Source organism: Coregonus clupeaformis, chromosome 17 (assembly GCF_020615455.1).
Source record: "Coregonus clupeaformis isolate EN_2021a chromosome 17, ASM2061545v1, whole genome shotgun sequence".
Classification (NCBI taxonomy): Eukaryota; Metazoa; Chordata; class Actinopteri; order Salmoniformes; family Salmonidae; genus Coregonus; species Coregonus clupeaformis.
This window is the reverse complement of record NC_059208.1, coordinates 6,762,417-6,775,464: the sequence shown is the minus strand read 5'-3', so window position 1 is coordinate 6,775,464 and position 13,048 is coordinate 6,762,417. Positions and strand designations below refer to the sequence as shown.

At 43.5% G+C, this 13,048-nt stretch overlaps 1 protein-coding gene across 2 annotated transcripts in view; it reads left to right on the top strand.

Annotated features, from left to right (window-relative positions):
- Window positions 1-13,048, top strand: part of LOC121586524 (trafficking protein particle complex subunit 9-like) — a 349,081-nt gene that overhangs the window by 76,168 nt on the left and 259,865 nt on the right. For both annotated transcript variants that reach the window (XM_041903274.2, XM_041903273.2), the window contains 2 exons: window positions 557-683; window positions 1,551-1,683. In XM_041903274.2, the coding sequence (XP_041759208.1) occupies window positions 557-683; window positions 1,551-1,683 (260 nt within the window). The remainder of the gene's footprint in view (window positions 1-556; window positions 684-1,550; window positions 1,684-13,048) is intronic.

Genomic DNA, 13,048 nt, shown 5'->3' with positions numbered 1-13,048 from the left:
TTCTTCTGCATTTCTGATGGGAACATTGCAGGGAACAGTGGAAACAACTGCCACCCACCACAGCACTGGGACAATTATGGGGTTTCTCTCTCATGTCACATTAGAACAGTGGAATCTGATTAATGAAATCCACTTGATTTTGTTGAAAAGCAACGTTTACTTTTATCAAGTCAGTTTTGACTACGTGACTTTGACAGGTTTCTGTGCGCTACAATAATATCATCATTTTAGTTCAGAGTGACTTAGATTTCCTGCTGTCCTCATTGAACCGTTGCCGCATGCTCAAAGTCTCCATTTGTGTTTAATAAATAGGGCCACATTTTGAAGTAGAACCCATCATTTGACACTCTTTGATAACATAGCATCAAGTCATTTTAATGAAGCTCCACTGATAACATGAATTTTAATGTACAACTGCATTGTATCTCATTACGATAAATAATTTATGCACTTTTGAGTGCGGTCACTATTAGTTTTGTTATGAATTATGCCCAAAAGTAACCTGATTTTAAAGCGTAATTCCTCTGACTGATCTGTTGTCCTCTGTCCTGTCCAGGGTTTGCTGACGTCGGGTGTGGAGTTTGAGGCCCTGCCTGCTGCCCTGTCCCTGCCTGCTGAGTCTGGGCTCTACCCCGTCACCCTGGTGGGGGTCCCACGCACCGCAGGCAACATCACCGTCAACGGTGAGTCCAGCACAACTTTACCCTTCCAATGTGTGACAATCAATAAAAATGAACACTCCTTACACAGGAACGATCGTCATTGAAATGGAAATATCTTCCTCCCTGAAAATGTAATTTTACGAAATACGAAAATAGCCTGTTAATAACCATTCCTTTGATTACATTAGCAGTAATTTGGGGTCATCATGTGCAGATTTTCCACTAAAACGTAAAAACATTGCGATGTGTGCCGTGGCGATCGACAGGCGAAAGGCAGACGACAGACAGACAACAGACAGACAGGGCGTTGTCCCCATATTCTCTGACCTCCATTTTAAAACGCGTTAAACGAGGACAAGCGACATGCCGGTTAATCACATCTCTGTTAACCTCAGTAGCGTGGGATATTAGGATAGCTTTAAATACTATGATCTACATAGTCATTTAGTCTTAATCTTACACGACAGTAATTGCCTGTAATGTTGTCGCAATGGTTAAGACAAGTGGCTTGATTATCTTTCTCCAGAGGATGGGGTGGGGGTTAATAGGGTGTGTGTGGTTAATAGAGGAGGGTGGATGACAGTGTGACCGATTGTCTTGTAAACCTTTGTGATGCCACAGCGTGAGTCCCAACTCTAAACCAAACCAAGACTCACAGCTCTATTTCTCCAATTTATATTACCGTAGATGAATAAGTTAGACCCTTATTCTTCTGAACAGAAGATGATTGTATAGAAATCCTTTAGAAGTGTGTTCTCAATGGTACCCTTCGTAGAATGGAGAAAGGTTATTGGAGTGCTTGTTAGTCCTTGGTTTTTGAGGGCACTGACTTTTACCTCGCCCTCGCTCTCTCTCTGTCTCTCTGTCTCTGTGTGTGTCTGTCTGTAGGCTACCACACGTCAGTGTTTGGTGTGACCAGTGACTGTCTCCTGGAAGCTCTACCCAGTGTGAGGACCAGTGGCTGTATGGTGGAGGTCATTCCATCATTACCCCGTCTCCAGCTCAGCACCTCTCTACCACGGTGAGGCGCCCTAACCCCTACCCCATACACCCTGTCCACACAGTACACATTAGAGCAGCTTTTCTTATTCCTGGTTCTGGGGACCAGAAGTGCATCCCTTTGTTCCAGTCCAGCACTAATACACCTGATTCAGCAGGTCAATGAATCATCAAGTCATTGATAACTGATCAAGTATAACATTGTGAGTCTATGTGGGTCCTCAAATGTCCCCATAACCTTTACCTTATACCCCCTTGTCCCGCCTCATTAAACCAAACCCACAGAGTCCTTTGTTCTATGTTTTAAAGCTGCTGTGTCATCAGAAATGGCTATAAGTCAGTCCTCCTATTAATGCCAGGTCACACACAGAGATGATGTACTATAGCCTATGCGAACCACAGTGTAGTGACCTCTGTCCTGGAGCTAGAAGCTAGCAGTTTTTCCTTTTTCCTGTTCCTGTTCTGCTCCTGTTATTGCCAGTCATCAAACCAATCACTCCACACCACTGCTTGTTACTACCAATCACTTTAACAGTCGGAAATCTCACCTCAATTTTCATGGGTTCAACCTTAAAATGACTAAATAATGCACTGCTCCTTTGCTTGTGTAATTCTCCACTTTACTCCAACTCTGAGATGTTGTGTTCTAGGGATGATTGCGCAGCCAGGTAGGGAACAGTAGGTAGTCAGAATGCTTAGTCATAGCCACTTTACAATTAATGAGAAGTAGTGGGGTTTCTGGACCAAAAACACGACCAGCTCCCAACCGCGTCTTGATACTTTTAGTTAGTGCTAATTCACAGCCCCAGTCCCTAGACAGGCTCTTGTCTTTACGGGCTCTTGTCTGCAAGGCAGAGTCGTCATTTAAACAGTTGTCTCTCAGGTCAGTCATATCTGGATTTCTTGTTTCTTCCGGCTACTTTTAAATCATGCCTCAGAGGATAATCGAATCAAATCAAATCAAATCAAATTTTATTGGTCACATGCGCCGAATACAACAGGTGCAGACATTACAGTGAAATGCTTACTTACAGCCCTTAACCAACAGTGCATTTATTTTTAACAAAAAAAAGTAAAAATAAAACAACAACAAAAAAAGTGTTGAGGAAAAAAAAGAGCAGAAGTAAAATAAAGTAACAGTAGGGAGGCTATATATACAGGGGGGTACCGTTGCAGAGTCAATGTGCGGGGGCACCGGCTAGTTGAGGTAGTTGAGGTAATATGTACATGTGGGTAGAGTTAAAGTGACTATGCATAAATAATTAACAGAGTAGCAGCAGCGTAAAAAGGATGGGGTGGGGGGCAGTGCAAATAGTCTGGGTAGCCATGATTAGCTGTTCAGGAGTCTTATGGCTTGGGGGTAGAAGCTGTTGAGAAGTCTTTTGGACCTAGACTTGGCACTCCGGTACCGCTTGCCGTGCGGTAGCAGAGAAAACAGTCTATGACTAGGGTGGCTGGAGTCTTTGACAATTTTGAGGGCCTTCCTCTGACACCGCCTGGCATAGAGGTCCTGGATGGCAGGAAGCTTGGCCCCAGTGATGTACTGGGCCGTACGCACTACCCTCTGTAGTGCCTTGCGGTCGGAGGCCAAGCAGTTGCCATACCAGGCGGTGATGCAACCAGTCAGGATGCTCTCGATGGTGCAGCTGTAGAATCTTTTGAGGATCTGAGGACCCATGCCAAATCTTTTCAGTCTCCTGAGGGGGAATAGGCTTTGTCGTGCCCTCTTCACGACTGTCTTGGTGTGTTTGGACCATGATAGTTTGTTGGTGATGTGGACACCAAGGAACTTGAAGCTCTCAACCTGTTCCACTACAGCCCGTCGATGAGAATGGGGGCGTGCTCAGTCCTCTTTTTTTTCCTGTAGTCCACAATCATCTCCTTTGTCTTGGTCACGTTGAGGGAGAGGTTGTTGTCCTGGCACCACACGGCCAGGTCTCTGACCTCCTCCCTATAGGCTGTCTCATCGTTGTCGGTGATCAGGCCTACCACTGTTGTGTTGTCGGCAAACTTAATGATGGTGTTGGAGTCGTGCCTGGCCATGCAGTCATGGGTGAACAGAGAGTACAGGAGGGGACTGAGCACGCACCCCTGAGGGGCCCCGTGTTGAGGATCAGTGTGGCAGATGTGTTGTTACCTACCCTTACCACCTGGGGGCGGCCCGTCAGGAAGTCCAGGATCCAGTTGCAGAGGGAGGTGTTTAGTCCCAGGATCCTTAGCTTAGTGATGATCTTAGAGGGCACTATGGTGTTGAATGCTGAGCTGTAGTCAATGAATAGCATTCTCACGTAGGTGTTCCTCTTGTCCAGGTGGGAAAGGGCAGTGTGGAGTGCAATAGAGATTGCATCATCTGTGGATCTGTTGGGGCGGTATGCAAATTGGAGTGGGTCTAGGGTTTCTGGGATAATGCTGTTGATGTGAGCCATGACCAGCCTTTCAAAGCACTTCATGGCTACAGACGTCAGTGCTACGGGTCGGTAGTCATTTAGGCAGGTTATCTTAGAGTCCTTGGGCACGGGGACTATGGTGGTCTGCTTGAAACATGTTGGTATTACAGACTCAGTCAGGGACATGTTGAAAATGTCAGTGAAGACACTTGCCAGTTGGTCAGCACATGCTCGGAGTACACGTCCTGGTAATCCGTCTGGCCCTGCGGCCTTGTGAATGTTGACCTGCTTAAAAGTCTTACTCACATCGGCTATGGAGAGCGTGATCACATAGTCATCCGGAACAGCTGGTGCTCTCATGCATGCTTCAGTGTTGCTTGCCTCGAAGCGAGCATAGAAGTGGTTTAGCTCGTCTGGTAGGCTTGTGTCACTGGGCAGCTCGCGGCTGTGCTTCCCTTTGTAGTCTGTAATAGTTTTCAAGTCCTGCCACATCCGACGAGCGTCGGAGCCAGTGTAGTACGATTCAATCTTAGTCCTGTATTGACTCTTTGCCTGTTTGATGGTTCGTCAGAGGTCATAGCGGGATTTCTTATAAGCGTCCGGGTTAGAGTCCCGTTCCTTGAAAGCGGCAGCTCTACCCTTTAGCTCAGTGCGGATGTTTCCTTTAATCCATGGCTTCTGGTTGGGGTATGTACGTACGGTCACTGTGGGGACGACATCATCGATGCACTTATTGATGAAGCCAGTGACTGATGTGGTGTACTCCTCAATGCTGTCTGAAAAATCCCGGAACATGTTCCAGTCTGTGCTAGCAAAACAGTCCTGTAGCTTAGCATCAGCGTCATCTGACCACTTTTTTATTAACCGAGTCACTGGTGCTTCCTGCTTTAGTTTTTGCTTATAAGCAGGAATCAGGAGGATAGAGTTATGGTCAGATTTGCCAAATGGAGGGCGAGGGAGAGTTTTGTATGCGTCTCTGTGTGTGGAGTAAAGGTGGTCTAGAGTTTTTTTTCCTCTGGTTGCACATTTAACATGCTGGTAGAAATTAGGTTACTAAGAACTTAAGTCATTATTTATACATTGATAATTACAGGTTCTGTATCTTATTAGGGAGAAAGATAGTTGGATAGATATGCTTTCCCTTCAGCCTAGTCGATTGCTGCTGGACAATAACAATACAATACAGACATAATTCTGAGACTGGCTGTTGTATTGATTCCAGTACCCAACAGAGTCAGTCAGCTTCAGTAATAGCACATGCACAAAGTGGACAATTGAAATCCAATTCTCTAGATTTTTGTTTTTATTCAATTTGAAGTAATAACTTACATGGCAGGGACTAAATGGACCTCTTTGTTCAAATCACCACCCGTCTTGGTCCTCTATGATTTGGCCACTCAGCTTCCCTCAGTACCTCATTGTACCTTGTTCAGAATAAGACCTTGTTGTGCTCGTCCCAGTTGTAATCTTTTGCTGTAATCAAACAATTTTTCTCTCTCTTCGTCCTCCTTTTCTTTGGCATCTCATTTTCGTTCACTTCTGGTTCTTTTTCCCAATGGCCAGGGCCGTGAATGTGTGTTTCTTTATTTTAGTGTGCCTGCTAGCGCTCGTGCTCAAGATAGCATCGTGTGTGTGTAGATTTGCGTGCAGTGGCCAATATCAAGACATAGAGTGAAAGTCCCTGACCTCCTGTGGAGCAGTGTGTCTAGACACACTACACTGTAAAAGATGATTTGTTGAATCTACTCAAATATTATGGGCAACAAAATTACACAGAATATTATTGAGTAGATATACAGCACCAGTCAAAAGTTTGGACACACCTACTCATTCCAGGGTTTTTCTTTATTTTTACTATTCTCTACATTGTAGAATAATAGTGAATACATCAAAACTATGAAATAACACATATGGAATCATGTAGTAACCAAAAAAGTGTTAAGAAAATCAAAATATATTTTATATTTGAGATTGTTCAAAGTAGCCACCCTTTGCCTTGATGACAGCTTTGCACAATCTTGGCATTCTCTCAACCAGCTTCATGAGGTAGTCACCTGGAATGCATTTCAATAAACATTTCTGCCTTGTTAATTTGTGGAATTTCTTTCCTTAATGCGTTTGAGCCAATCAGTTGTGTTGTGACAAGGTAGTAGTGGTATACAGAAGCTTGCCCTATTTGGTAGAAGACCATGTCCATATTATGGCAAGAATAGCTCAAAAAAGCAAAGAGAAACGACAGTCCATCATTACTTTAAGACATGAAGGTCAGTCAATCCGGAAAATGTCAAGAACTTTGAACGTTTCTTCAGGTGCAGTCGCAAAAACCATCAAGCGCTATGATGAAACTGGCTCTCATGAGGACCTCCACAGGAAAGGAAGACCCAGAGTTACCTCTGCTGCAGAGGATAAGTTCATTAGAGTTACCAGCCTCAGAAATTGCAGCCCAAATAAATGCTTCCCAGAGTTCAAGTAACAGACACATCTCAACATCAACTGTTCAGAGGAGACTGCATGAATCAGGCCTTCATGGTCGAATTGCTGTAAAGAAACCACTACTAAAGGACACCAATAAGAAGAAGAGACTTGCTTGGGCCAAGAAACACGAGCAATGGACATTAGACCAGTGGAAATATGCTTTGCTGGTGACACTGTGATTATTTAGAATTCAAGGCACATTTTACCAGCATGGCTACCACAGCATTCTGCAGCGATATGCCATCCCATCTGGTTTGCGCTTAGTGGGACTATCATTTGTTTTTCAACAGGACAATGATCCAACACACCTCCAGGCTGTGTAAGGGCTATTTTACCAAGAAGGAGAGTGATAGAGTGCTGCATCAGATGACCTGGCCTCCACAATCACCCGACCTCAACCCAATTGAGATGGTTTGGGATGAGTTGTACCACAGAGTGAAGGAAAAGCAGCCAACAAGTGCTCAGCATATGTTGGAAGTCCTTCAAGACTGTTGGAAAAGCATTCCAGGTGAAACCTGTTGAGAGAATGCCAAGTGTGCAAATCTGTCATCAAGGCAAAGGGTGGCTACTTTGAAGAATATAAAATGTAAAATATATTTTGATTTGTTTAACACTTATTTGTTACTACATGATTCCATATGTGTTGTTTCATGGTTTTTATGTTTTCACTATTATTATACAATGTAGAAAATAGTAAAAATAAAGATAAACCTTGGAATGAGTAGATAAGCTTGAGTAAGTTGTTTGGATGTGGTCAAATAAATTGAGTAAAGATGATAAAAAGATGATATTAAGTTGATTAAACTCGAATAGATCCATGACATTGTGTTATTTTAGCTGAATGATTGATCCTATTATATACTCATTGTTACATTATATATTAATTTAGACCAACTCAGAAAGGTTCACAATTGTACTTTTGGATTTACTCGATCAGATCACTTAAGAGAAAAGGTATCAGGACACCAGGAATCCTTGAAAACCATTTATTTAAACATCAACGGTTTGCAAAACAGTTCTTATTAAACAGTACAAAAGCAGTACAAAAGCAGCAGCAATGATTCTCAAATTATTAGTTGATAAATTACAGAATTGCAATCAACATTGCAGGTACGTCCTGATTGCTGCAGATAGGCAAAACCCTAGAATTAGGAACTAGAACATTAACACTAGCAATAATAGGATATCTGTGGGCAGAACCATCTACTTAGAAGAGATAGAATGGAGCTTCAACTCCATAGACTTCATGAGGACCAAAATATTCTCATAGTAACCATGGATAACTACAAAAATTGGGGGCTCATGGAGGCTCAAATAGCTTGTGTTTGCACTGTGTGATATTTTTCTAACTAAAATGTTGCCTACAAGGCAAAAAAATAAATAATAAGAGATGACGACACCAAAAATCATGTAATCTAAACACTTTTACTAGTGTCTTCCTGTAACATTTCTCTGTTCACAAACACTGCCGATGGATGCCACCTATATTACTTGTGTAATATGTTTTTTAAACCATAAATTGTCTAGTTTAGAGTCTTTTTTTGAAAAGTTCCCAATAGAAATCCGTTCAAAATAAACTACAAGGCTTTGTAGGTAGACTATCAGTGATGCAGGTAGCATTGTGATGTCATAACAACCAAACATGTGGTAAAGTGTTGGTAAAAATTGTTACACTTATTGAAATGTCAACTGTATGGGAACAAACTTGACATGACATTTTACAATGATATCCTTAATTAAAAACATATATTTTTTATATTTGTATACAAAACACAACTTAAATACTGTGGCAGTGAACCTTTTAAATCGCAATGTGCTCGAGCCCCGCCTCTCGGTCACCATCCGTCGGTAGGCAGAGGCTAGTCCCAGCACAGATTCTATGCCCTATAACAAATGAAGGGAGATAAAAGTTCCAGAGGCTCCTCAGTGCTTAACTACGAAGGTGTGACAAAGTAACCCTGACATTCAGTCTATGACAATTGTCCTCTGGGCTGTCATTCTGCTTAAGACAGTAATTTATTCTTGAGGGCTGTCATCTTGACTTTGAGCAGTCCAGCACCGCAAACAGTTTCTGGAATGCTGTACTTTAGCTTTTTGGGGTAGCTGAAATTCAGAGCATATGTCATGCCAAGAAGAATGGCATAAACCTGTGCAACACTGCCCAGAACGGTGATCACTTGGGCACCCTCTAAGACGATGCCTATCTCCTCTGGACCATCACTCGCCATGGCACCCTCCTTCTTGATCACATACAGTGGAGGAAAAAAGTATTTAGTCAGCCACCAATTGTGCGATGAGAGAGGCCTGTAATTTTCATCATAGGTACACGTCAACTATGACAGACAAAATGAGAAATAAAAATCCAGAAAATCACATTGCAGGATTTTTAATGAATTTATTTGCAAATTATGGTGGAAAATAAGTATTTGGTCACCTACAAACAAGCAAGATTTCTGGCTCTCACAGACCTGTAACTTCTTCTTTAAGAGGCTCCTCTGTCCTCCACTCGTTACCTGTATTAATGGCACCTGTTTGAACTTGTTATCAGTATAAAAGACACCTGTCCACAACCTCAAACAGTCACACTCCAAACTCCACTATGGCCAAGACCAAAGAGCTGTCAAAGGACACCAGAAACAAAATTGTAGACCTGCACCAGGCTGGGAAGACTGAATCTGCAATAGGTAAGCAGCTTGGTTTGAAGAAATCAACTGTGGGAGCAATTATTAGGAAATGGAAGACTGATAATCTCCCTCGATCTGGGGCTCCACGCAAGATCTCACCCCGTGGGGTCAAAATGATCACATGAACGGTGAGCAAAATCCCAGAACCACACGGGGGGACCTAGTGAATGACCTGCAGAGAGCTGGGACCAAAGTAACAAAGCCTACCATCAGTAACGCACTACGCCGCCAGGGACTCAAATCCTGCAGTGCCAGACGTGTCCCCCTGCTTAAGCCAGTACATGTCCAGGCCCGTCTGAAGTTTGCTAGAGTGCATTTGGATGATCCAGAAGAGGATTGGGAGAATGTCATATGGTCAGATGAAACCAAAATATAACTTTTTGGTAAAAACTCAACTCGTCGTGTTTGGAGGACAAAGAATGCTGAGTTGCATCCAAAGAACACCATACCTACTGTGAAGCAAGGGGGTGGAAACATCATGCTTTGGGGCTGTTTTTCTGCAAAGGGACCAGGACGACTGATCTGTGTAAAGGAAAGAATGAATGGGGCCATGTATCGTGAGATTTTGAGTGAAAACCTCCTTCCATCAGCAAGGGCATTGAAGATGAAACGTGGCTGGGTCTTTCAGCATGACAATGATCCCAAACACACCGCCCGGGCAATGAAGGAGTGGCTTCGTAAGAAGCATCTCAAGGTCCTGGAGTGGCCTAGCCAGTCTCCAGACCTGAACCCAATAGAACATCTTTGGAGGGAGCTGAAAGTCCGTATTGCCCAGCGACAGCCCCGAAACCTGAAGGATCTGGAGAAGGTCTGTATGGAGGAGTGGGCCAAAATCCCTGCTGCAGTGTGTGCAAGCCTGGTCAAGACCTACAGGAAACGTATGATCTCTGTAATTGCAAACAAAGGTTTCTGTACCAAATATTAAGTTCTGCTTTTCTGATGTATCAAATACTTATATCATGCAATAAAATGCACATTAATTACTTAAAAATCATACAATGTGATTTTCTGGATTTTGTTTTAGATTCCGTCTCTCACAGTTGAAGTGTACCTATGATAAAAATGACAGAACCCTACATGCTTTGTAAGTAGGAAAACCTGCAAAATCGGCAGTGTATCAAATACTTGTTCTCCCCACTGTATATATATACAGTGAGGGAAAAAAGTATTCGATCCCCTGCTGATTTTGTACGTTTGCCCATTGACAAAGAAATGATCAGTCTATAATTTTAATGGTAGGTTTATTTGAACAGTGAGAGACAGAATAACAACAAAAAAATCCAGAAGAAAGCATTTAAAAAATGTTATAAATTGATTTGCATTTTAATGAGGGAAATAAGTATTTGACCCCCTCTCAATCAGAAAGATTTCTGGCTCCCAGGTTGCTTTTATACAGGTAATGAGCTGAGATTAGGAGCACACTCTTAAAGGGAGTGCTCTTAATCTCAGTTTGTTACCTGTATAAAAGACACCTGTCCACAGAAGCAATCAATCAATCAGATTCCAAACTCTCCACCATGGCCAAGACCAAAGAGCTCTCCAATGATATCAGGGACGAGATTGTAGACCTACACAAGGCTGGAATGGGCTACAAGACCATCGCCAAGCAGCTTGGTGAGAAGGTGACAACAGCTGGTGCGATTATTCGCAAATGGAAGAAACACAAAATAACTGTCAATTTCCCTTGGCCTGGGGCTCCATGCAAGATCTCACCTCGTGGAGTTGCAATGATCATGAGAACGGTGAGGAATCAGCCCAGAACTACACGGGAGGATCTTGTCAATGATCTCAAGGCAGCTGGGACCATAGTCACCAAGAAAACAATTGGTAACACACTACGCCGTGAAGGACTGAAATCCTGCAGCGCCCGCAAGGTCCCCCTGCTCAAGAAAGCACATATACATGCCCGTCTGAAGTTTGCCAATGAACATCTAAATGATTCAGAGGAGAACTGTGTGATAGTGTTGTGGTCAGATGAGACCAAAATGGAGCTCTTTGGCATCAACTCAACTCGCCGTGTTTGGAGGAGGAATGCTGCCTATGACCCCAAGAACACCATCCCCACCGTCAAACATGGAGGTGGAAACATTATGCTTTGGGGGTGTTTTTCTGCTAAGGGGACAGGACAACTTCACCGCATCAAAGGGACGATGGACGGGGCCATGTACCGTCAAATCTTGTGTGAGAACCTCCTTCCCTCAGCCAGGGCATTGAAAATGGGTCGTGGATGGGTATTCCAGCATGACAATGACCCAAAACACACGGCCAAGGCAACAAAGGCGTGGCTCAAGAAGAAGCACATTAAGGTCCTGGAGTGTCCTAGCTAGTCTCCAGACCTTAATCCCATAGAACATTTGTGGAGGGAGCTGACGGTTCGAGTTGCCAAACATCAGCCTCGAAACCTTAATGACTTGGAGAAGATCTGCAAAGAGGAGGGGGACAAAATCCCTCCTGAGATGTGTGCAAACCTGGTGGCCAACTACAAGAAACGTCTGACCTCTGTGATTGCCAACAAGGGTTTTGCCACCAAGTACTAAATCATGTTTTGCAGAGGGGTCAAATCCTTATTCCCCTCATTTTTCTGGATTTTTGTTGTTGTTATTCTGTCTCTCACTGTTCAAATAAACCTACCATTAATATTATAGACTGATCATTTCTTTGTCAGTGGGCAAACATACAAAATCAGCAGGGGATCAAATACTTTTTTTTCCCTCACTGTGTATATATGTGTATATATATATACAGTGGGGAGAACAAGTATTTGATACACTGCCGATTTTGCAGGTTTTCTTACTTACAAAGCATGTAGAGGTCTGTAATTTTTATCATAGGTACACTTCCACTGTGAGAGACGGAATCTAAAACAAAAATCCAGAAAATAGTAGACGGCGTAGTAACACACTACGCCGTCATAGATTAAAATCCTGCAGCGCACGCAAGGTCCCCCTGCTCAAGCCAGCGCATGTCCAGGCCCGTCTGAAGTTTGCCAATGACCATCTGGATGATCCAGAGGAGGAATGGGAGAAGGTCATGTGGTCTGATGAGAAAAAAATATAGCTTTTCGGTCTAAACTCCACTCGCCGTGTTTGGAGGAAGAAGAAGGATGAGTACCACCCCAAGAACACCATCCCAACCGTGAAGCATGGAGGTGGAAACATCATTCTTTGGGGATGCTTTTCTGCAAAGGGGACAGGACGACTGCACCGTATTGCGGGGGGGATGGATGGGGCCATGTATCGCGAGATCTTGGCCAACAACCTCCTTCCCTCAGTAAGAGCATTGAAGATGGGTCGTGGCTGGGTCTTCCAGCATGACAACGACCCGAAACACACAGCCAGGGCAACTAAGGAGTGGCTCCGTAGAAGCATCTCAAGGTCCTGGAGTGGCCTAGCCAGTCTCCAGACCTGAACCCAATAGAAAATCTTTGGAGGGGAGCTGAAAGTCCGTATTGCCCAGCGACAGCCCCGAAACCTGAAGGATCTGGAGAAGGTCTGTATGGAGGAGTGGGCCAAAATCCCTGCTGCAGTGTGTGTGCAAACCTGGTCAAGACCTACAGGAAACGTATGATCTCTGTAATTGCAAACAAAGGTTTCTGTACCAAATATTAAGTTCTGCTTTTCTGATGTATCAAATACTTATGTCATGCAATAAAATGCAAATTAATTACTTAAAAATCATACAATGTGATTTTCTGGATTTTTGTTTTAGATTCCATCTCTCACAGTGGAAGTGTACCTATGATAAAAATGACAGACCTCTACATGCTTTGTAAGTAGGAAAACCTGCAAAATCGGCAGTGTATCAAATACTTGTTCTCCCCACTGTATATACAGTGGGGGGA